The sequence below is a fragment of the Atta colombica genome, unplaced genomic scaffold, assembly GCF_001594045.1.
Source record: "Atta colombica isolate Treedump-2 unplaced genomic scaffold, Acol1.0 scaffold274, whole genome shotgun sequence".
Classification (NCBI taxonomy): Eukaryota; Metazoa; Arthropoda; class Insecta; order Hymenoptera; family Formicidae; genus Atta; species Atta colombica.
This window is the reverse complement of record NW_017259375.1, coordinates 869672-892042: the sequence shown is the minus strand read 5'-3', so window position 1 is coordinate 892042 and position 22371 is coordinate 869672. Positions and strand designations below refer to the sequence as shown.

Genomic DNA, 22371 nt, shown 5'->3' with positions numbered 1-22371 from the left:
GTTCGTTCCTCTACATTAATTTTTTCGGCAATTAATTACATCACCATTGTATATGGCCTCGGATATTAAGATCGTAATAATAGCAGCAATTAAAATGAAACTTTCGCTCGCCACATGGCCCCTTCTTATTACTTCTCGAGAAGAATTATCGCGGCTTAACCGATCCAAGTGTTTTCCTGCATTACTTTTCTCGATCGCGATAACAGACGTCGTAATTTTACCTGCAGATAATTTATTTTTTATTCCTACGTCAACGTATCCACCTCTAATTCAGTCTTGAGTCTTGTGTCCCACATTACAACACATTTCCCCGTCAAATTAGGTGGAAATAAACAAGCCTTCGATGGCTCATGGCTAACGAAGCCATAATCGCAAAAACACCTCAATCCCTTGAACGAACCCCTTTGAACCATTCGTATATCTTTCCCTGCTCCGCCAAGGGAAATGGGATACAAGAGGGCCACTGACTGCCCGCCGAGGAAAAGACCCGTCGTGCCGGTGAAGTTAATACAAATGGATCACGGAAGCTCGCTGGATATACATCGCGATTCGACCTGAGTCAAACCTAAAATGTGTTTACCGAGCTAACGACTCCGTATGCCAGGTGGGATCGCTGCCTATTGTAATTATACCGCGGCTGTCGCGCGTTTCACGTTCTGATGATCGTGACACTGCGCCGCTCGGCAGGATATTCTTCTTCCTATATGGAAAAAAGACAGCGAAGCGAAAGCGACTACTCGTTTCGAGACGATACGCTGGAGATTACACCATTCAATATAAAAATTGAAACATGTTCTTCTCCAAATGAAAGAAGTAGAATTAGTCAAGAATATTAATATTAAATATAGATTTTTTTATGTATCGTGGATATGTAAATTAATCGCGTAAGACGATTTCTAACTCGTTCTCATATTTATTATTGTTAATATTGTATTTTTTTTTAGAACGTTCGATAATATTGAACACTTTAATGATACAGAAGAAATGGTTTTGTTGAAGTATCTAAAAATTTAACTGAATACAAAAAAATACTAAAAATAATTTTATTGCACTCGCTCAATTATAAATCTCTTTGTCAAAAATGTCAAACGATTCAATTTTCTTTGTTACATCTGCAAGTTTGGATTATTCTTAATAAATATATCTTAAATACATCTAAAATATATTTATAAGCGTTCATTTTTTTTAAATGAAAAAACGATTTTGCTAAAGGATCTAAAAATTTATCTAAATACAGATCTGAAAATAATTTTGTTGAACCATCAAAATAATAATTGGAATGATAATACAAAATTTTAATGATAATACAAAATATGTTTTAATATTCTAACAATTAGTTTCAACGTCTATATAATTACTTTAATATCTACAAAATTATTTTATCTCTAAATTTTTAGATACTTCTCCCTAAAATTGTTTTCTTTTTTTATCTAATAATGATAATTCGCAAAAATTCTGCATTTATTAATTAAATTGTGGCAAACTATATCAAACACGCGAGTATTTGATTATGCTTGGTATATGCTTTGATATATTTGGTGCGAGACGCAGTATCTATTCTTAATCCATTGCAAGTTCTCTCAAGGATGTTATCTCTCGTATTCGTTACGTGCATTAGTGTATTTAGTCCACTCGAGGAGGCCTTCTAAGACTGTTATCCCGCGTATTTATTATGTGCACTTCGTGTAACCGCGCGAAAACGGGGTCTAAAATGAAGAGATGTCTATCTACCCTCTCCCCCCCCCCCCCCCCCCCCCCTCTCTCTCTCTCTCTCTCTCTCTCTCTCTCTCTCTCTCTCTCTTTCCTCTCCCTATCTCCCTACCTCCTCTCGACTTCTCTATCTTTTATTTCCCTCTCTCTTTTTCTCCTTCTCTCGACATGTTGTTCTCTGTGCATGTTCTCCGCGGTGTAACGTGCACACGATCGTCCCGGGTCGCGTGTGAGTGTATAATGTAGGTTGCTGGCACCTTGATGAAGGGTTCGCGTGACGAGTACCCTCTATCCGCCAGTATCCTGTCTCTCTTCTGACCTGCTCGTCCGCACCTCCTATTCCGTGTGGTTCACAGTCCACGGTTACCCACTTAAACGTTGAAAAAAACGCATAGCCGCGATGACGACGATGACAACGGCAACGATAGCATTCACTTCGCGGAGCGACCATTTCGCTTTCCGCCGCATATACAAAAAATAGTTTAACCGATCGCCGCTACATCATCGATAAATTATAGCGATTTGTTTGATAAGTAAACGCCTAATTAGAACGAACATTACATCCTTTACTGAAATTAAAAAGAGGATGGGTAAAATTACTAGATTACTGACCTAAATGGAACTTTTTTGCACAAAGAAAAAAAACATACATAAGAAGATTCTATTGATTTGATCAAAATTATTCTATTGTATTCATTGTCCACGTCATTGAATAAAAAGTTTAACCTCTAAGCAATGGAACACTTCTCTTATGTATATTTTTTTGTATTTTTTAATGTGTTGAATTATTTACAAACATTAATCTCAAGATAAATTGATGGAAAATTATAATCAATTGAAAATTGTAATCAGGAATCAGATTTCGATGAAATTGTGTTACTTTAAATGCGATTTTCAACATATTCCTATCAGAGCAGTTTAAAATTAAACATTTGCACATAACACATAGCATCAAGAAATACAAGAAAACATGAATAACAGCATCAGAAAACTTGCATATCAGATCAAAATTAGATAATTTATTCAACCTTCTTTGGTAACGAAGAAATAAAGAGGAGCTACTTTTACGAATAAACGATTACGTAAAAGGTTCCACTTAATTATCTTTCATACTTTTCTTTTTAAATTATAAATCAAAAGTTTATTTGTACATTATTTTCTTCAAAAAGAAAATAATTCTTTCAAAGAAAATAATATCGAGAGATCTATTTCCTTTTTTCGGTAACCTTTGACAATGTTTACCGTTTAGTACATGCCGAATTTGTACATGTGTTTTCCGTTTTTAGAAACAGTTAAACTATAGAAAATGTAAAGGAAACGATAAATAAAAGTAAAGAGAAGCGAGAGGAATGGTCGAAACGTGGCGAATGATGCGAACGTGGGAAAGAAAGAACCCTGGGACGCTTGAGAAGAAACCAAAGGAGTTTACGGTCCTGGCACCCCGTAGGGCCGGACAATTCCACCTGATTGGTAGAATCCGAATCCGTATTGTCACTCGTTGGACTGACGTTCAGCTCGCTCAGCTGGGATTTCGTGCCAAGTCGCTCGTGCTAACGACGCTATTCGTGCATCGTCGCGTTCTTGATATATCGATCGTCGTCGCTCCGCCGAGGACACAGAGAACAGCGGCACGCCCTGGGATTACTTCGAATTTTTTTAATGAAGCTCAGTGGTACTTATTGTGTTCAGGAATCTCTGAAATCTCTAGAGTACCTAATGTTCAAGGCTCTAAATCTGTAAGCAGCTAATTCCGTTTATTTCGGAAAGGCTAAAGCATTGTTTGTCAATGTCTTATAATTTGTCTTTCCTTATCTTTCAATTCCCCACGGTTAAATCATCGGAATAAAGACTTTGTTTGCCATATATGCGTATCATCGAATAACCTTCTCTCTTGTAATTCGCTCACTTTTCACGGTTAGTCCAAGCAATATTGCGAATGGCTACTAAAGCTCGATATCGCTTTTCACTTCCCCAACGACGATATCGCTACATGTTCTTCGTGACGACGTCTCAAGGTTGCACGGATTGCGGCGGGTTATATTCTCAGGCGATCATCGCTCCTCCCTGCCCGAGGCACTCTCGCGGCGTTTTGTAATTACGCGCCGTCCGTCTTATCCGAAATCATCCCGTGCGTACGCGACTTATCCAATTATCATCTGCTTTCCTCGCTCTGGCGTAAACACACACACTTCGCGGGTTGCTTATAATGTAGCAATTCACCGATCGCGTTTCTGAAGTTTCGTCCGCTGGAAGGTGGCTTCTCATCCCCGACACCTTATGCCCGACGATAATTATCCGGCTCCCCAAGAGCCGCTAAGTATTTCGTAATTAGAGGCCTGCCCCGTCTTATCCGAAATCGCACTCTCGATTACAAGCTTGCGCGGCTTATCGATTATTATCTACCTCCTGCATAGCGCGCGCGAAGTCGCTTACTTTTACCTTCTACTCTCTTGATTTCCACTATTTCTCAGTTATATCTTTTATTGCGAACACCAAGGTAGCAAGAAGTACGTCACGTCAATCAGTAACTCGAGGATCATTCAAGGGTCATTCGTTACTTTGGAATGATATTGAAGATCCGGAAAATTTACTGTGGAACCGTGGAGCATTGATACTCACGCGAGTATCTACTTTGCTGCTCGACGAAGATCGTGATCGAAGAGATGGCGATGACGAAGTCAAACGAGTTAACGTGCAATTTATTTAACATGTCGCTTTCTCCTTTCGATAACGTAATAGTGCTGCGTGTCACATTGTTGCGAGGAGGAACCGTAGGCGTTAATGATGAAGTCGCTGGGCTTATCCGGAGTACATCTAATATCCAAGTGCGCTCTGGACAAACACATATGGCGTATGCCCGACGTTGATCACCTCGGTAATACCTCAAGGTTGCGCTTTAGTAACAGCTACATTTCTACCGACAAACAGCCTGCGGTACGAACCATGGGGTGTCCGGAGAAGAAATAAGAAAGTACACATTCATAGAAAGAATTAGTTCGTATAATATCTTTAGAGTGCAATGGTGGATTTATCAAAACGGCAATCTGAATGGTCACTCGAGGCCGCGAAACTTCTCGATCCCGTAATTTGTTGCTTGACGAGCGAGTTAAATGAACATAGGATAAAAAGACGAAATGATTTGAGGCGATCTTATCAATGGAATTCTTTCAAATATGTGGAATATCTCAAGAGACGCAGATCTCTAAGATGCTGTAAGTAGATTCCGCGTAAATAGGCTCGATCGGAAGGCACCTGTTTGCACAATTTTCGTTGCGCTTCGTAATTGCGCATGGTGCGGCTTAACCGCAATCACATTCACTGTAGTTGCGTGGCTTATCGGATTATCGTCTACTTTCTGCACCGCATAAATATATCACAATGTCGCTAGTAAAACGCGCTACTCGAAGCAAAACGTTAGCTGCGTGAAATAAAACACTGGTGTCCAGCAGAGCGAATGATTAATACATGTTTAATTGTAATTAAAGTGCGCGTTCTAAGTGAATTAAACGCGAGGTTTCACAAAAATCAAATTATAGAAAGATTGCTATTGGCGAAAAATTTTATCAGTTTTATAATAGGTCTTCCAAAATAAATTTTAGAATTATAGATGACGTGTCATTATTGAAAGAGAATATTGGAATCAAATATGGTTAAGAATAGGTTACCAGAAATAATAGAAAATTGTCATAAAAAGAATACTAAATATTAATTTCTACAGAAGCGATTGTTATTTGTTGAATTATTGATTGTTGTTTATTATTATTTATTGAATATCTTATGCTTCATATTTACATCTCCATAAATTAAAGAATTCTTTTGCAAACGTTCCAAATGTTTTGCATCGTAATTGTGAGAATATGTTTTTTGGCACTTCCTACAGAACTATCAGAATATTATACTCATAGACTTATAAGATAAACCCAGCATGCCCCCATAGTAGAAGTGAAGCCGATAGTACAGTAAGAATGAGTAAGAGCAAAAATAACGGTAATCTCTATTCTTCTCCATTACTATGAATATATACGCGTAAGAGAAAGATAGAGATTCACCGATGTTTTGCATCTCATCGTACTGTTGACTTCACTTCATAGGGGCATGCTGGGTCTTATAAGTGTATTATTATACCAATATTATAATTTAACACGATTCCACAACGATATAACTGTTATGTACAACATGTGTCATATTATGTTGTTGATTGGGAAATTATAATATTGATGTTACTGTTGCGTTCTGCGAGTTATTAATAATAATAATTAAAGAAACACGATTCGGAAACCTTTCGATTATTACTATTAATAAATTGATTCCTTGATTTCAGAAAATGTATAGATCGATTCATTTGATGCTTTAAATTAGACGAGACTCTTTGCGCAAAAATCAATTAACAGAAAAATTGTAAATGGCATAGAAACTTTATTAATAGTATCGACAAAATCTTTAGAATTACGGATAGTAGGTCAACTATCATGTCATTATTGGAAAAGAGTTGGAATCGAATATTGATGAGATGCCAGAAATAATATTAGAAATTGCAACAAAAAAAGTATTAAACATTAATTTCTGCAGAAGTGATTATTAATAATTTAATATCTCAAGCTACAAAACCTTAACATTAATGAATGATACTATCCTGTAAATATTCGAAATGTTTTTTCATCGTGATCGCAAGAATATATGTTTTCTAGCGATTATTAATAATCGAGAGAAAAAGAGAAAGAGAGAAGCGCGCGTCCGGTTCACAAGTACCTCGACACCATCGAGCAAAAGATGCAGATCCGCTCTATCCGGTGCGGTATTTCGCAATTAGCCTGGAAGCTTATCTCGATCAAAGCATCTCCGGGGAGTTTCTAAAGAGCGGAGTCTCGACGTTCCGCGGGTCCTCGATCGCGATCGCGAAACTTCGGGCGATAATGCGACGCATCGATCATCGCTGTAGCGCCTCGAGGCTGTACACGACTACACGCACACGCACACGCACCGTTGAGACAACCGATGGTTAGCTCTCTCGACTAACCCCGCGCAACCGTGCGCACGAATATCTCATAATTCCAACGTAGTCACGCATCCCGGCCGCAGCTGCGACCACGCCGGCCGAACTTTATTAGCATACATATAAAAATGCGTGCGTCCGCGCGTAAACGGGCGCGATAAATTATGTCTGAAACTTCCTTAAATATCTCGTAAAACGTCAGTCAATGAAATCCATTAGTTCAGGTACGCCGACGTAGCTGGTCGCTGCCCCGCATTACCGACAATCCTCTTCTCGGCGTCCGGGGATTCTTGCCCGTGCCTTTTCTCGCTGTTTGCTTGCGAATTAAAGCCACTCGTTTCGGCGTCGCGGTCTTTAAATATGACTGATTAACGAGCGCGTGAATATGAGTCGCGTTATGATATCATAAAGATAATTGCCGATGGATGACGAGGTTGAAAGAGCCGAAGGATTTCTCTATTCTGTATGTGTTCTCATGTTCTGCGTTAAAAATACTCTCTTATCTGCAGCCTTTTTGAGACTGATACATTAATTTAAAGAAAGATACTTGAATATATATATATTTCTTTATAGATAAATTGCTGTATTAAGATAATTAATAAGCCTTCGTACAAATAAAATTATATTATAAATAATAAATAATACAGATAATATAACTATAGTAAACTTTCGTTTTTGTGAAATAAATAAATTACATACTTAACCTTCATATTCTCAATATTTTCGTAAAATTTGCTACGAATTTCAGAGTTTTTAATGAAACGTGAAATACTCATATTATTAATCTTCGAAATAATTAGAAAATAAAGAGAAACAACAACTTTACAAGAATTATCTTTGTTAAAGATTCGTCGTCCTATCCACTCAGAGTAAAAGACATAGTGGTAACTATAAAAGTAACAATTATACAAGTTTTATGTATAGAATTAAAATGTACATAGTTGAATAAACTATTATATACTTTATAGTTTTTTGTTACTTTATATTATTTTATAGTTATTACAATTACAAGATAGTGTTTATTCAACTATTTTTACATTCAGAAAAATTTCTTATTGAACAAATCAGAAGATTATAGTCATATCAATCAGTTATCTCAGCTAGAATTATATTTGTCCATATTAAACCTTTAGAATTTTAATTAATGCAACTAGATTTTTTTCCAGTGTATAGCTATACATAAAACTTGTATAGTTGTTACATTTATAGCTGCTACCACCGTTTTTCTTCTGAATGTTCAACAACGACTCGCTCGAATTTGCCCTGCAATACGTATAGCCTGTCTCACACCGAATTCCTTCCACCGAAACGTGTCAGCACCGATACTCTCGCGCATCTTTTTCGATCGACATGCGTCACTTACCGGCCGGTCTTCGTGATGATCATCTCCGTGCCGAGGTCGTTGAACTTGTCCCAGAGATCCTTGGTCTCGAGGTGGCACTCGACGTCACGCAGCTCATCGGAATTGCAGCTGGTCCTGAGACGTTGCCTCCTCTCGTCCGCGTTGCTGCTACTTTCCGCGCTGCTTCTTCGCGAGGGCGTGCCGGCCTCGGCAGGGTCTTCGGCCAACATTTCATGGACTGGTCCGTCGTCAACGCTGCTGCACTCCTCCACATCGACGTCTACCTCCTCATCTTCCTCATTCGCGGACTTCTCGGTACTCTCGCTCTCGCCCTCACAGTTCTCAGTCTCCTCGTCGCCCAAAAGTGCTTCTTCCGTCACTACGGTCGCCGTCGCCACGATGTTCACTGGTGACTGTTGAACACCTGCTATAAGAAATCCCCCACTCATCACATTTGAACATATATTCATCAATACATAATATAAAAAGTACAGTTAGGAAAGATATTATTAATTTAACCAGGCCAATAGTGTCATTTGGAGTGATTTTTGCACCCCAGTAGCAAGAAAATGAAGCTCGATATCTATCGTAATAATTTGTTTTTTTAATTAGGAATCCATTTTTTAATTTCTTATTTTTTTTAGAAAAGTGAATCTATAAATATAATAATAATGGTCTCAAATATATTAATAAATTATATAATTATAGAAGAATCAATAATATTCAATATGTAATTAATAACAGTGGCTTTAATTGGGATTTAAAAACACTCCAGATGATCATTTATGTAAAAAAAATTAAATAATTACATTCTCGTGTAATTATTCATTATTAATTCACTGTTAATTATTCATCGAAATGTAACTTGCAAGCAATTTTAATTTCCATCCTAATTGTAATATTGATAATAAGTCTATCTTTAAAATAAAAATAGTTTCGTTGCTGCAAGAATAAATTACATGTAAGTAAATTGTCTCCGTGATTATCAGTGCATAAATAATGTATTTATAAAGCAATATAAGATAAGTCGTCTGTCTCTGATTAAAACTTTCGTTCAATGATTCCAGCAAGATTATAGTCACCGATCAGAGTTTATCAGGTTGAGATTTATCGCGAAATAACGGCGTCAACGACCATCGCGTAAGACGCGGAAAGGAAATCCTCGAAGCAGGCGCGCGATTATCGCGAACCGCGTCGATTTAAATGAGCAAGATGAGTCCGGACGATATCGGGGGGCTCGCCGCTTGTTTAATTAATCGACTAGGCCCCACATCTGCCACAAGGTAGTGGCCGGCGCCTAATTAAACCGTCAGATTTTCAAGAAAGCCGATCCGCCGCTGTGTACCGATGTGTACACAATGTTAATTGCGCCGGGTCCGCGATATCGATCTGTTAATTTGTACTATTCCGCGCGAACAATGCGTCTTCCGGGCGTGCGTTTATCTCAAATTGGATCCACCGGCCGCGTTGTTCGCGAATGCGTTCACGCACGTGCGGTGGTACGCGGGAAAATTTATCGACGCGGTTGCCGTCGACGAGGAACGGGTCGCCGACATCGCCGATCGTGGCTCTTCTGTTCCGCATAAACTGCCTGTTCACACGGAAAAGATTATTACGATCCGTGTTCTTATTTCCATTTAGCGCCATGTTACCGTTAGATATGGCTATCCGATATGGAGAATTTATTCGCTTAATGTGAAAATCGCATATCGGTAGGAGAGTTGAGAAGAATCCGACAGCGTATTTAATACTGAACCCGAGAACCTTACTTATCTAGTATCAAGATAGCGTTCAAAGTTAACGGGAAACAAGACGCAATAAATATTTCTAAAATATTTTAAGATAATATTTTTAAGAGGGAGAAGGGAGAATAATTATCCATGATACAGGTATATTCATTTATGTTTATGAAAATGGTTGTTCGATAAAAACGATCGACTCGAGTTTCTTTCCTGGGGAGACCGACTTCGTAACCTAACGACTTAATGAGTCACCGGGTATGCTTCTTCCCGTTTCGCTGAAACGAAGAGGCGAGTTTCTACTTTTTGATCACAAATAATCGAACAGCTTCTGCCTGAGAAAGTATACATCACACGGCTCGCCAGAAAACACGGCGATTATCGCCCATTGATCGTAGACGCTAATTCGATGCGTCGCTTCCCATTTTTTTTCTGACTTCTGGTCACACACCATCACACACCATGCTGACTCGTAACGTTCTCTTACTCGCTCAAACCGGTTACGCTAAATTTTCGATAATAATGGTGACAACGATGACGATGACGACGACACGCATTCGATGGCGATTACTTTCGCTTTTTCGTACGTCGCGTTGCGCGCGAACTTATTACAGCAATTTGCATTTCGTTTAGGCGAAACCAGTTGTTTTTTTTACTGGGCTTTATCGCCGGTTGCCAGATTTCTTAATCGCCTTGAGACAATCTTTCCTCGCTACTTAAAATTCATAGAAAGCTATATATGTGACAGAAAGCTTTATATCTATCATCTTAATTCCGAAATATGAGAACCGTTTGGACTTCGATTTTCAAGGTAACTCCTGGCAGCCAGACGAAAAATGTGATAATTTTAAAGAGAAACGAAATTAGTGAAAAATTTAATTTTAAAAGAACTTTTAACATTTGACATTTTCGTTAACAATTAACCGTATTTAATCATGAAACGGAGAAAGCACTTTTAACATTAGAATATAATTATATATACATTTTTTTATTATAAAATTAAACTATATATTTAAAAAAAAGAATGAAAAGGAAAAATAAATTGATAGATTTACGTATTGTATATATATACAAAAAAATCACATTTAAAAAAGTATAATAACTTTGAAACTAGTATAATCAACTTTTTTAAATTTCTAATTGTTATAAATTTGAAAAAAAGGTGACTGCATTTTGATAGTTTGATAGTTTTTTATAAAGTATAAAATATTCCAACAACATTGCAACAACATTGTAATGTTACTATTGTAATATTACTGATCCGTTGCAATATTGTTAGAATGATCTGTATAAGTTTAGTATCAAACCTTTTTTATAATATGAGGAGCCGATTGTTTCAGCTTCAGATAAACTTATTTATCTATTGGATAAACAAAAGAGTAAAAGAATAAGACAATCAGCTGAAGTTTACTGAAAGGTGGACAACCTTAATTAATTTTTTTTTTTTAAGAAATTAACGATTAACAAGCAAATAAATAGAGCACTTTGAGGGATATATTTGAGGGATATATTTGGAGATATTTGCAGTTGTATATAAGTCGAATGTGCAAATTTCGCGAAATTCGAATGCGAGAACGACGCGAACTGCTGGATAGCGCCAGGAGGCGAAGCGCGCTTTGAACGCGCACAGTAGTTACGCGCATCGCGTGCGGCTTGCGTGTTGCGTGCGCGCACATCTGCGTGCACGCACTCATCCACGCACTCACGCATTCACGCACACACACGACCGGCTAATAATAATGCGCTGTGGAGGCCACGTCCGTAGTTCGCGTCGCGGCACGCGTGTCACGTCGCTCGCAAGTTACATGTAGAGAATCGCGCGAACAAGCGAAAGCTCGAACATACACAAGCATATATAGGCATCTGTGTGTTTCTTTTATTTTTTTTTTTTCGAAATCGCTCGATTTTCTTATTGAATTATCGCCGCCTTGCCGAGAACTGTCCGGCTCTGGGGAAGAACTTGGGAAGGGCGTGAACAGCCGGTGGACGCGCGCTCGATAGGGAAAAAAAAGAGCCCGGTGCGTTAAAATTAACACCTCGACACGCGCATCTCTCGCGTGAGCCGCGACTGTATCGTCGTCGACCTTCTGCGACGTCACGCACGATGAAATTGTCCGAACGTGCATCTTGCCCCGACGTTGCTCGTTAATTTGCGAACAATCGGTTTTCCGGCTGAAAATCTACTTATTCCAGTAATGACACGTTCTCCTCCTGTTTTTCCGAGAAAGAGATACATAAACATATAAACAGATAGATAGAGGAGTGAAATAAATACTGTGTGAAATAGCAGTAGCTAGTTATAACTCATTAAAAAATTTCCTGAGAAAACGTATATATGATATTCGACAAAATTATTAAACATTTGTTAAAATTATATATAGTGAATGCAAAAAGTATATTCATACAGAGATTTTTAGTAAAAAACTTTATTTATAGAAAATAAATGTTAATTAGCAATTTTACACAATAAATTCTATTCTAATATAAACAAAAAATTTTCGCAAAAATAATGATATTCATGATTTTAGAAACTAAATTTCGCGGCTGTACAAATATTTTTTATATAATCCAAATAATACAAATAATTTAACAATTTTTAATCGTTTTTGCTTATTATTGGGATGTACTTTAATTATTACACATCTTTTAAGTAAAATAATTTTAAGAAATATACAATCTATTTTATTCTTTGTTAATAAATTATTAATTATTCCTCGTTGTTTAAATTTGTATCTTCTTTGTTTTGTTATAAACTTTTAGAATGTAGGTCAAATAAATTATTAGAAACAGGTATATAAATACATTGCATTGGTCTTTATCTTCTTGCTTTATTCGTAAAACGTTTTCAATTGTTACAAATGACCTGTTTCGCTTTCTCCTCGGCTCCTTCATTTTTCAAACATTAACAAGAATAAATGGCAACTTCGGATGCGATTTCGGGGTCACATGAGGCGCGCAGCGTGTCATATATGAAAAACACGAGTTCCGATGGTGAACTTAAAGTGTGTCGTGTCGTAATCGGCACACGAACTCATAAAGCGACACCACAGGCCAGAATGAATGCTCGACCGGAAGCTTTGCGGGCAAATATACAGAAGGAGTTATAGGGAGAGAGAGAGAGAGAGAGAGAGAGAGAGAGAGAGGAATAGCTTCGCACAATGTGTATGCGCGCGCGCGTGCGAGAAGGTGGTCCCATGTTCCATGTGATCTTTTAAGACCAGAAGAAATATGACCGAGCTACTGACGTTAGCTTCCTTTTGCTGAGACCGACGGCCGACCACCCAGAATCCTGTCACCACCAGGGCTCCGCTTTGAAGGACGTCGCCCGAGAGGATGGACACAAGCGCAATCCGGCGAACGATCGTCTTATCGGAATCGTCATTTTATCCTGGACGGAAAAAAAGGAATTAACACCCCCGTCGCAGGTACGGAGATCAATTTCGCGCGGGAGAGATAACTCCGGAAGGAATATATCGGCTCATTCAGAAGTGATCTCTGTGAATTAAGTGGACCTCATATAGCTACTTCGAGCGAATCGAGTTGCTCTAATTTCAGAGTCTCGATCAATTTAATCAATCATCTACGTATTTATATGACTGATACTCGTCTCTACCAATGTAGATTAGATTATTTTAATCTTGGTTCAGCTTATTCTTCATCTTTTTTTAATTTTTAGAACTAGAAAAAGATGACGAGTTAGTTAAATCAAAATTAAAATTAAACTACGCTGATAGAAAGGAGCATAAAAGAAGAATTTTTACTAAAACATAAAAATTTAGCTAGATATAAATCTAAAAATAATGAGATTATTAAAATAGGATAGTGTACGATGCTCAAATATAATAAGCATTGCTGTAAAAAGTTTGACATTTTGGCAACAAGTTTGAACATTCTACATAATTATTTTGATCGTCTAATCTGAATAAAATTATTTTATATCTATAGCTAGCTAAATTTTTTAATACTTCAGCAAAAATGTTCTTTCTATGTGCATAGTTGGAACTAACCGTCACGATTTGCGGATTATCGCTGTTCGCGGTGAAAACAATTTTCAAATTATATGGTGCGTAACGTGTGATATATACTAGGAGATTACGCTACGGAAAATTGTGATAATTATAGGTCAAATAACTACAGCAAATGTTGTTCTCGCTCGATATCGATATGATCTGATGGCGAAGTGTGATGACTCTTAATTAGGGTGCTTTTAAAGAAGTAATCGACGCGCGTCAACGGAAACGGACACAAAAAACGACAGTGTGTGTGTGTGTGTGTGTGTGTGTGTGTGTGTGTGTGTGTGTGTGTGTGTGTGTGTGTGTGTATATGTGTGTGTGAAACATCGGCATTCACTCGGTTTCGCAATGAAGCGTCAACACGGCGCCATTATCGTCGACGGATTAGAGAGAAGTGCGCGTTAAAAAATAAATTGCATTTCATTTAGATCGCGAGACACGCCGCTACTTGATCACGCGAGAGCGACTCCGTCTCGCGGGCTAATTACATCGCTATAATCCGGTCGGAGATGGCGTTTAGACCGAGTATATGTGGCGTTCCTCGGGATTGGATTAGTTTTAAGAGATTCCACATGACAATTAAATTATGCCCGAGCTATTCTTGGAGCTGGAGTTATTTTCGCGTCGCGTTATTTTCACATCAAGTTCACTCGATTTTCCGCTAACCTAGAGCGCATCTCATATACATACCTCTTGCAATATCAATCATCGTACGAAACGTATGACTGCCGTATGAAATTTGAGAAGATCACAAATTGAGTTTTGTTAGTTTATACATCTTTCTGTCTCGTATAAATTCTGTGAGTATTTAATTATGCGTAACATGAATGAGATATTTAAAAAAAGAGTTATCTTTAAATACAATATATTTAAATAACTATTTGCACACAAATGTGAGCGTGAGAAGGTCATATTGGCAACTAACTTACTATTGTTTAAATAATTATGATTAAAGTCATATATATAAAGTGCCGCCATTTGGCTTGAAACATGACGTTCAAAATTGAGTGCAATTATCAGAATAGAATAATTCCACTATCCATTTTAGCTCAAGAAATTGAAATTGCGATAGCTTATTGATATAGCTCTGTCTACAGTGACTTTTATCCTTCGCTAATAATTGTGGTCTTTAAAGGTATTATTGATATTTTTATTGTACATTTGATAAATAAATTTAAATAAATGTAAGAAATAAATAAAATATATAATTCAATTTCTATGATAGTACAAAAACTTGTACTTGTTAAAGCTTTGACAAGTATATCAGAATTTTTTTAGATTTTTACAATTGTAAAAAATATCGGTGTGAATTTAACATCTTTAGTATAGATTTAATATCTCCATAGATTTAACACCTATGTCTACATAATTCTCACTGTATTAGTATTATTGACACATGATATGGACTTTACACCTCTGTTTATATCAACATCATCATGTGAATTTAAAATCTATGATGTTAAATCTACGTTACATTGGTAATATTAACACAATGAGAATCATATAGGCACCGCTATTTTTTATAGTGTAAATAATACGAAATATTTGCTCTATTTCTCAAAGATTCCTATTCCTGACGGAGGAATTAAAATTCATGTTGCTGGCGAAGAGTTAATTATGATGTTTAACCTCATGGCGCATCCATATTTTATATCATCAAAATCCTCACGGTACAGCTTAGTGATCGATACGTAATGCTGTTACGTAAAAGCAATTTTGTTCGTCGGATATGTGAACAGGCGTGGGGCAATCTTTGATCAGAGACTCGTGCGAATTTACGTAATTCTTTAATCCGAATGCCCTTCTCCCGTACATGGCGCGGTCGCGCTTACAGGGCAAAAGAGGGTTTAAACCGGTTTGTAATGGATCCGCTAATTTCGCACATGTGAGGATTCGCAGTGCAAGAAGGACGAAATTTTGGTGCGATTTCGCTAGTTGAGAAATTAGATGAGGAAGTGCGGAGATATATATAGGTATATCCCACACTCGATCGCGGTACATGCGAACCAGTTTCAGATTTCGCATCACGCAGGAAGCTACGATCTTTCGAAAATAATGAAAAAGAACGCAATCCTCGATCCATGATGAAGAGAGAGAAGAACAGGAAAGAATTAAAGAAAGAAAAACTGAAGAAGAAGAAGGAAAAAGAGCTCGCTCAGGCATCATAATCAATTTGAATCTGGATTAAACAGATGATAGTTGTAATCGCGATTGCGACTCTCGAGCGTGAAATAATGGATTCACTAGAGACAACGATTACGATTTCTCGCGAAGCGATGTCGCGAATCCTATGAATCTCTAATTGAAGCTAGTATTTAATGCCCGCCTACTACTTCGGATAGCGAAAGCGGACTCTATGAGCGCAGACGACGATTAAGAATCCTCTGGATTACTGGCGGCGAGCGTAATGGCGTCGTTAAGTGCACTAATGTGATTACTGGCTGAAAGGCGATGGACAAGTCTCTACTAGGCGACAAAAACACGCCACAGCGATTTACGTTCGAGCGAGCGGCACAAAAATGCAGGAAAAACGTAGAGAGGTCTTCTTTTTCATCCGCATCTCGTCTCTTCTTATCATTGCATCTTCAAGTTTGAATTACTTGCAAATAGCGCGAGATTATCAATCGAAAAAAGCGTTGTTATGAACAGCTACAAAAAAGAAACGTATATTTTTTTATCCATCGTGCACTTCGACTATTTCTTATTGTTCGGGTTTGTGAGTTTTTTTCTTATTATATTGTAAAATGTGTTTTCAAATACTATGCGAGGCTAGCGTAATTTTCTAATAATTTGTACTCACGTAACTCGCAAATGCTAGAAATGGAAAAAAATAAGATGAATTGTAAACATTTTTCAGAAACGCTGAAAAGAAAATGAAGTGATAACGCGCACCGTCTCGTGCGATCTCTATTTAAATACGTTAACACGTTTCTTATCTCGTAATTTCATAATTACACCACGCCGCATCGATCGCTATACACATCGAGCGCAAATATGAGGGAATACACACGCGACAATAATTTCACAATGCTACGCGACAGAGTGCACGCGGTAACGGCGTGCTCCGCAATGACGAATGATAAATACTACATCGCATTACTTGATTTTTATATACTCGTGTCTTCTAATAATTTGTACTCACTTAACTCGCGATCGTTATACACATCAGCGATCAATTATTTTTCACAACGATAGTCTCGCAATAAGTAGCCTAGGATTTTTTATAATTAAACTTCGTTTAAGAATTTAGAACTTCTATGATTTTTAAATATTCACGTTTATAAGAAATGTAGAAAAGCCTTGACAGGATCAGCTTTAAATTTAAGAATATGTTAACTTTATCCTAATTACAGTTTACAATAAACACGAATCACGATCAAATCTTTTTGAATAATTCCGTCTATCACTCTCTGAAAGTACAAAGAGCCATCTCAATTTTTCTCAATGCAATACAATTTCATAAAATATAATTTCTTATCCGCTTTATTACGTATTTAAACCGAGTACTCTCGTCAACGGTATGATTCTGATTACCTGATAATTCGCTACTTACTAATCTATTCGTTATCCAATTTACTTGGTACGTTAGAATTTACCTAAGATGTAAACAGAAAACATAATAAGACCGCTTTTCATGTATACAATATATTATATGTTTTCTGATGTTTAGAATCAATAAATACATAAAGAACAGTTTTGTTTTGAGGTATTTAAAAATCCAACTAGATATAGATCTAAAATCTGAAAAAGATTTTATTTAGATCATTAAAATAAGTATATAGAATGCCTAAGTATTGCTGACAATGTTGCAAAAAATTTTAACATTCTAGTAATCAATATGAGCATCCTACATAATTATTTTGATAGCCCATGCAAAATTATTTTCAGATTTACATCTAACTAAATTTTTAGATACTTCAACAAGATCATTTCCGTGTCATATCAAGATAAATATCAAGTTAGATATCAACTGAATAAGATAGGTGAAAGTAGAGCATTGAAAACCACATATCGGTGTAATACATAGAATAAATCATCGATAAATCATATCAATCGTAGAATAACGCGAATTCTTTCAATTGATTCAAGTAGGGAATTAACAAGGACAGAACGAATGAGAAAATAAGAATATATCAAGTATTAAAATGAAGGCAACCGTTTAAAGATAACATAAAATATAAGCTTTAAATTATGTATGCAAATTCCGATTTCCGATACCAGATTTCAAATCTACAAATTTTTTATGTATTTCTAATCATATGAAAGTAACGGAAATTTATATTTAATTTACTATCGTGGCATTATATTTGTAAATAATTATCAAGTTATCTTAAAAAATAAAAACTTTATAGACATTATGATTTTTACACAGATTTTTATGAATTTCATTTTTGTATATTTTTAATGCAACAAAGCGATCACGACACCAAATAATTAAACATTATTATTGTATATTTTCATATCATTTGTCCCATAGATGCCCATAGATATTTGCATATCTTGACTCTTATTACTTTTACGTTATTTTTTTTGTTTTTTTTTTAATTTTATATTTATTTTATAGTATTTATTTTATAGTATATTATAGTATTTTATTTTATATTTTTATTTATCCATACTTTTATATTTTATTATATTTTGTTATACATATTTTAACGATGTTACAATCTTATTAACTCTGTACTTTTTCTATTTACTCTGTACTTCAATCACGAAAAACATTATATTAAAAAAATCTAAAAAGCATTATACTGAAAAAAATCTAATTTTACTAATTCTTAAATATTCTTAGATAAAATTTTCCACTAAATTTGTAACAAAATGATTTTAATCTAAGAAATGACAAAACGCTGTTTGCGTAACACATTTCCTGGCTACGAATTCCTGTGCCCCAATTTGCATTGAATTTCTTTCGTCGCCGAAAAACACCATAAATCTGCAAAGGGAACTCGAGAATCCGATTTCGCTAGATCACCATCTGCTTAACGTGTCTAGCGGACGCTCGTTAATTCTGGTGCGAACAGGTAAAATTTACGCACGATTTGTTGGCAGCGATTTCGTTGGTAGCGGCCGTGGCCCGACGTTCCTGTTGCATGAATGCAACTGATGCTATTTCGGCTAATTAGCGCACAGCTTGCCAAATGATGCTTTTTTCTTCCGTTATCGTATGCTCGGCGAATCGCGTATTCCTAATTAACGGAATGGAGCGATCAACACTCCTAGACTAGCAGAAAACAGAAACTAATCTGTTGCTTATCTTATTTTACGATCGCAGTTTTAATAAATTTTTTTTCGAATTCAAATATTTTTCGAAAAATAATTATTTGCTATTATGATTAAAGAATTTAAAAATTCCTAAAACGAAGAAATAAAAAAAAAAGCTTCAGGACTATAAAAATCCAAAATTAATATATTTGAAAGAGATGTTTAATTTAATATAATTTACTGAAAAATTTAATAAATAATATCTAATTATATACCAGTTGTGTTTGTGAAAATGTAGATGCATTATTAAAGATAATTATAATTATGAAATATGTGCGCATGTTTTGCTAATAGTTGGCTAATAGCTTAAATGTTGAAGTTAACAGATGCGAATATGTAATAGCCTGTTCACCTCCGACGAAACCGTCGGATAGAAAAGCGCGTCGTAATGTGGAGGACAAAACGGAAGGCGCCATACATATACTTTAACACTAACAAGCTCTAAATAAGCTCGTTAAATCGTAAACTCAGTTATCCCCAAGATGAACTCGTAACTTAACCTCTTGCAACCCGAAAAGACTTTTATTGCAGCGCTAACAACCATGCGAGATAATTTGATTCGTTAAATCAAATTTTCTGTGGTGACATATGTAAAAGTATGTGTCGTTCTCCAAATAGGCATACAATTATTAGAATTAAATTACTAAAAATAATAATAATTTTTAATGGAATAGAAAATATAAGATAAATAAGGCAAAAAAGAGAGATAAAAAAAGAATCAAGAAGAAGATTTGAAAAAAGATAATTTATGCTTCATACAAATAGCAACTTTTTTTAACAATTTAATATTTAACTCATTTTTTAAACTAATTGCATATATTGCTTGAATTTCTTAAATATTATATAATAAGAATAAAGCATACAACAAATTTTAAAATATGAAGAATTTTTATGCTATTCTCTGCTATTTTTAACTTGTTCGTGTAGAATTTCTCATATAAGATTATTAATCAATTCTAAAACTGCTATTAAAATTTTAAGATCAATCGTAAAGGAAAATGCTGATTTAATATGAAGAAAACAGCAGTGAAGTATCCAATGAAAATCAAGAATTTTCTTGAGCACATTTTCGTTCTCGATTATACAGAATTAGGACTTGTCTTCGTGACGGACTACATTACAGTATCTTACGACATCGTGAAGATACGATTAAATTGTTTTACGACGATGTTGCAAAGTGCGTTCCACCGTTTACGACCATCGCTGCCGGCAGCGACGCACGGAACGAGCCGCGTTCGCGTTTATCACTTCAACGTCTGACATTTCCATCAGCTTCGCTTCTTCTTTACGTCCGCGTTCCGTTGCGATAGTTTATTTCTCACACTTTCCATTGTCGCATCTCACACTTTGGAAATGTCAAATGTATAAATATTTCAAATCAAAGAAAGTACGGCTTCGAAACCAATGACTCCATTTTGAATCGAAGAACTTATTTACGAAAATTCACAAAATTTCGATTAATAACAAACGAGTATTGTCTCTATTGAAGCGGTTCAATGTCTACAAATGATTGAAGATTTCCTGTTTGTCAATGTTTTTATCTTATCTTTTGGCTGAAATTATATTAGCCTTCATTCTATTAATAGCAAATTGATTTTTGTGGGATTATCCAAGTATTGATAAGTAATAATTGATCAAGTTACTCTGAAATGTGATTATCGCTTCTGCTTTTCAAAAGTTCTTTTTATTTGCTATCAAAGCAATGGTAAAGCTTTATCTTTTCATAAAAGATCATTGTGCTTTGTGAATTCGATTGAAGATATATTAACATGTATTCGATTTTATGGATTCCATGATTATTTTCATAAATGATATGTAAAAAGATCTATACTTAGGGATATATTGTATATATCTATGGGATCTAATTATTTTGTAGTAATAATTATTTTTAATGTTGACTGTGCTCATTTACTTCAGTTAAAAAGTATATAACTGAACAGCCAATATAAAAAAAATCTTGTTATTGTTAAAAAAATAGTTAGTATATATCATAAAACCTCTAAAGAATGTAAATCCTAAAGATGTTCATATAATAATATCTCTATGTCCTCTGAATATCCTAAGGACATTTCCAGGATATTTGTGATATAAAGTGTAGAAAGATCACAGTCCCTATATAGGTATTACAGTCTCGCCTAATATATAAAGATTATAAAAGTATTTTGATAATCAAGGATGAATATTTTTTAAGAAGTTGGTGATTTCTATATATCACTCATGTTCCATAAAAAAAGGACTTACAGTGATCCAACGTCGACTCAGCAACAAATCCGGTTGGACATTCTAGGCTGGTATTAGCGGTAGTAGCAGCGTTGCCGATGCCCTGCAGGTGGTAATGCCCGAAGGACGGACCCCTGGGCGCCATAATGGCCGCGATGCTGAAGTCCGTCGCTTTTCCTCTCTCCCCCTTCGTAGGCATCCCTCCTCGCGCGCGCGACGACACTTACTCGTACGCGTTCAGTCTCTCGTTACCCCAATCTTCTTGCTCCGATCGATTCGTCCTTTCTCCCTATCTCTAATATCTTCTCAATGGTTTATCTCACCGTCGCGAGGTCCTCCACTTTCCTCTCTTCTTTAAGGAAAGAGAGAACCACTACCCTCACATGCAATAAGGCATATTAGTTTTCTCGTTGTCTTTTCTTCTCTTCTTTGTCCTCTTTATGTCACCAGGCGTTCCTTCGTATCGACATGATGGCTCGTGACAACGAGAGAGGCATCTCCATCTCTCACCTTGAAACAGTCACGAGAGAGCGGTATCCAGTTGTTACGGAGGATGTTCCGGTAGGTCGCGAATCACTATCCACCCTGGTTACGAAACGCTACGTCGTCACGACGGATTGATCGTTGCTGTCGATTGCTGTCGCCTGGATTTTACGAGGAACGTAACAACGCACAACGCGTCTGCGCTGCTCGACTTCCCGGACTCCACTGGCTCTCCGTTCCTCCTCCCACGCGCACCGACTGCCCCACCACTGGTACCGTGAAAGCACGGCGGTTTCGCGCATTGTGACACCAGGAGAAGAGCTTTGCGCGCGCAGTATCGACCGGCTTCATAGGCGGGGCCTGGTGGTTGGCAGGAACGCTTAACCATTTGGGCTTCTCTTTCTCTTTGCCTTCGTCGAACCGTCAACCCAACTGCAGGATCACGTGACTCGATGAAGGCGGCGCGTGAGGGAGAGGCGCTTCTCCTCACTCGCCACACCCTGTAAACTAGCAACAACAACCACCACCACCACTGTCAAACCTGACACCGACTTCCCCACCAGCGACGATGACGACGACGTGGGTATCTCGGAGTGGCGTGGCAGC

At 36.7% G+C, this 22371-nt stretch overlaps 1 protein-coding gene across 1 annotated transcript in view; it reads right to left on the bottom strand.

Moving 5' to 3' along the window:
- Positions 1–21915, bottom strand: part of LOC108689650 (T-box transcription factor TBX20-like) — a 71355-nt gene extending 49440 nt beyond the window's left edge. Inside the window, exons 1-2 of the mRNA XM_018196507.1 lie at positions 21304–21915; positions 8067–8472 (exon numbers count right to left, since the gene is read on the bottom strand). Of these exons, the coding sequence (XP_018051996.1) occupies positions 8067–8472; positions 21304–21481 (584 nt within the window). The 5' untranslated portion in view covers positions 21482–21915. The remainder of the gene's footprint in view (positions 1–8066; positions 8473–21303) is intronic.
- Between the last annotated feature and the right edge of the window lie 456 nt (positions 21916–22371).